The sequence below is a fragment of the Aphanomyces astaci genome (assembly GCF_000520075.1).
Source record: "Aphanomyces astaci strain APO3 unplaced genomic scaffold supercont1.252, whole genome shotgun sequence".
NCBI lineage: Eukaryota > Oomycota > Saprolegniomycetes > Saprolegniales > Verrucalvaceae > Aphanomyces > Aphanomyces astaci.
In genome coordinates, this window is record NW_009798515.1 from 5,674 (window position 1) to 7,311 (window position 1,638).

The window sequence follows — 1,638 nt, forward strand, 5'->3', positions numbered from 1 at the left end:
TTTAGAAAGTTGAGCAATTTACACAGTCGATCAGTGATCCGCCAAAATATATACTTGAAGTGAGTATTGAATTCAGTTTAACAAAATCCAAAATCTTTTAGCTGAAAATATAATATGATAAAGGTATATTAGTTTTAGAAATGTATGAAGGTTTGAAGTATTGACAGGTTGGAGTGTTGGACAATTCGTGCATGACAATACAATTCACAGTCACACATGACAACGACGTGTCATTCAAAGTATTCGACATAATGATGGACAATGGGCCACAAGATGGGCTGCAACAGCGTCGACAATGGGTACTCGTCCGTCCGTCCATCCTCCACCGCCTGATATGACTCGTGAATTCATGGCATCTCTTTTGGTTATTGTGTGGACAGGAAAATTCTCTTTGACAACGTCCGCATTCCCCGCACCAACATGCTCGACGCGCTCTCCCAAGTCAGCGGCGACGGAACATTCACGAGCCACGTGTTCAGCAAACGCGGCCGTTTCTTGGCCGTCGCAGGTTGACCTTCGAAACACAAATATATCGTCATATGCTCATGATGCTTGTGTTGGTTGTGCAGATCAATTGCTCAGTGGCCGCGTGTGCATTGCCTCCATGTTGATGGGCGGCACCAAGTTGACGCTGGCGATTGCAATGCGGTACTACTCCTTCGTCGCCTATTCATTCTCCTAATGCCAAGGGTGTGATGCCTAGATATGCGGCGAGTCGCGCGACGGTCGGTCCCAAAGGCATGTCGGACACGGCCATCCTGCACTATGGCCTGCAAAAGCAGGCACTGCTGCCACTCGTGTGTCCGCACGTACGTCCTCGCGCACGGCCTGAACGTGGTCAAAGACAAGTACAAGGCATGGAACAAGTCGACGGATCCGCTGGACCGCCTCGAGCTCGTCGTGCACTGTTCGGCAATCAAGCCGGTGGTGTCATGGAACGCGGAAAACGTCGTGAGTGTCTGCCGCGAGCGATGCGGAGGCCAGGGGTACCTGTCGGCGAATCGGTTTGGAGAAATTTTGGGGTTTTCCCACGCGGCGGTGACGGCGGAACGAGATAAATCGAAAACCTCTTAAAGTGGATAAGTTTTGCCTCCATAATTTCTCACGAGGTCAATATTGTAAGAGGTATTGTTTTGTCCAATACAATTCGAGAAACCATGTTATTGGATAAAAGTTTTGGCGGATCACTGGTCAGTTGGCGGATCACTGATCGGTCACGTTAGTGCCACACCCGCAAGTTCATTGAAGCTACTATTTCGATGACAATACTCGGCTTCTTTTCTTTGCCCTTATACGCTCCTACAAGAATGCAAATAGGAGTAATGGATAAATAAAAAAATTCCATGCCTTGTGTCAAGAAGGGGCACTTTGGCCTGTCTGCTTTGGCCTCTTTGGCACATCCGGATTGTAACCGGATTTTGTGCCCTCTGGGCAGATTTTGGCTCTGACGGCACAAAACACCGGATAAGGATATTATCCGGTGTTCCCTTTGGTTGGCTGTAAGCAGTCGGATAATCCTCACTTTCAGTTTTGCCCCCGACCACACAAGTGTTCTTTGTGTTCCTCGTGCTCTCGCCCCTTTCCTCAGTGCTACCTCTTTCCTCGTTCTCTTAACAGGTTATGAGCCTCCTTCCTACC

At 48.7% G+C, this 1,638-nt stretch overlaps 1 protein-coding gene across 1 annotated transcript; it reads left to right on the forward strand.

Moving 5' to 3' along the window:
* Positions 1 to 261: 261 nt before the first annotated feature.
* On the forward strand, positions 262 to 1,074 carry H257_18881 (hypothetical protein; the record flags this gene model as incomplete). Its single annotated transcript, XM_009848012.1, has 5 exons — positions 262 to 299; positions 381 to 508; positions 570 to 648; positions 704 to 809; positions 856 to 1,074. The coding sequence occupies 5 exons, from the start codon at positions 262 to 264 to the stop codon at positions 1,072 to 1,074; spliced, it is 570 nt and encodes a 189-aa protein (XP_009846314.1).
* Between the last annotated feature and the right edge of the window lie 564 nt (positions 1,075 to 1,638).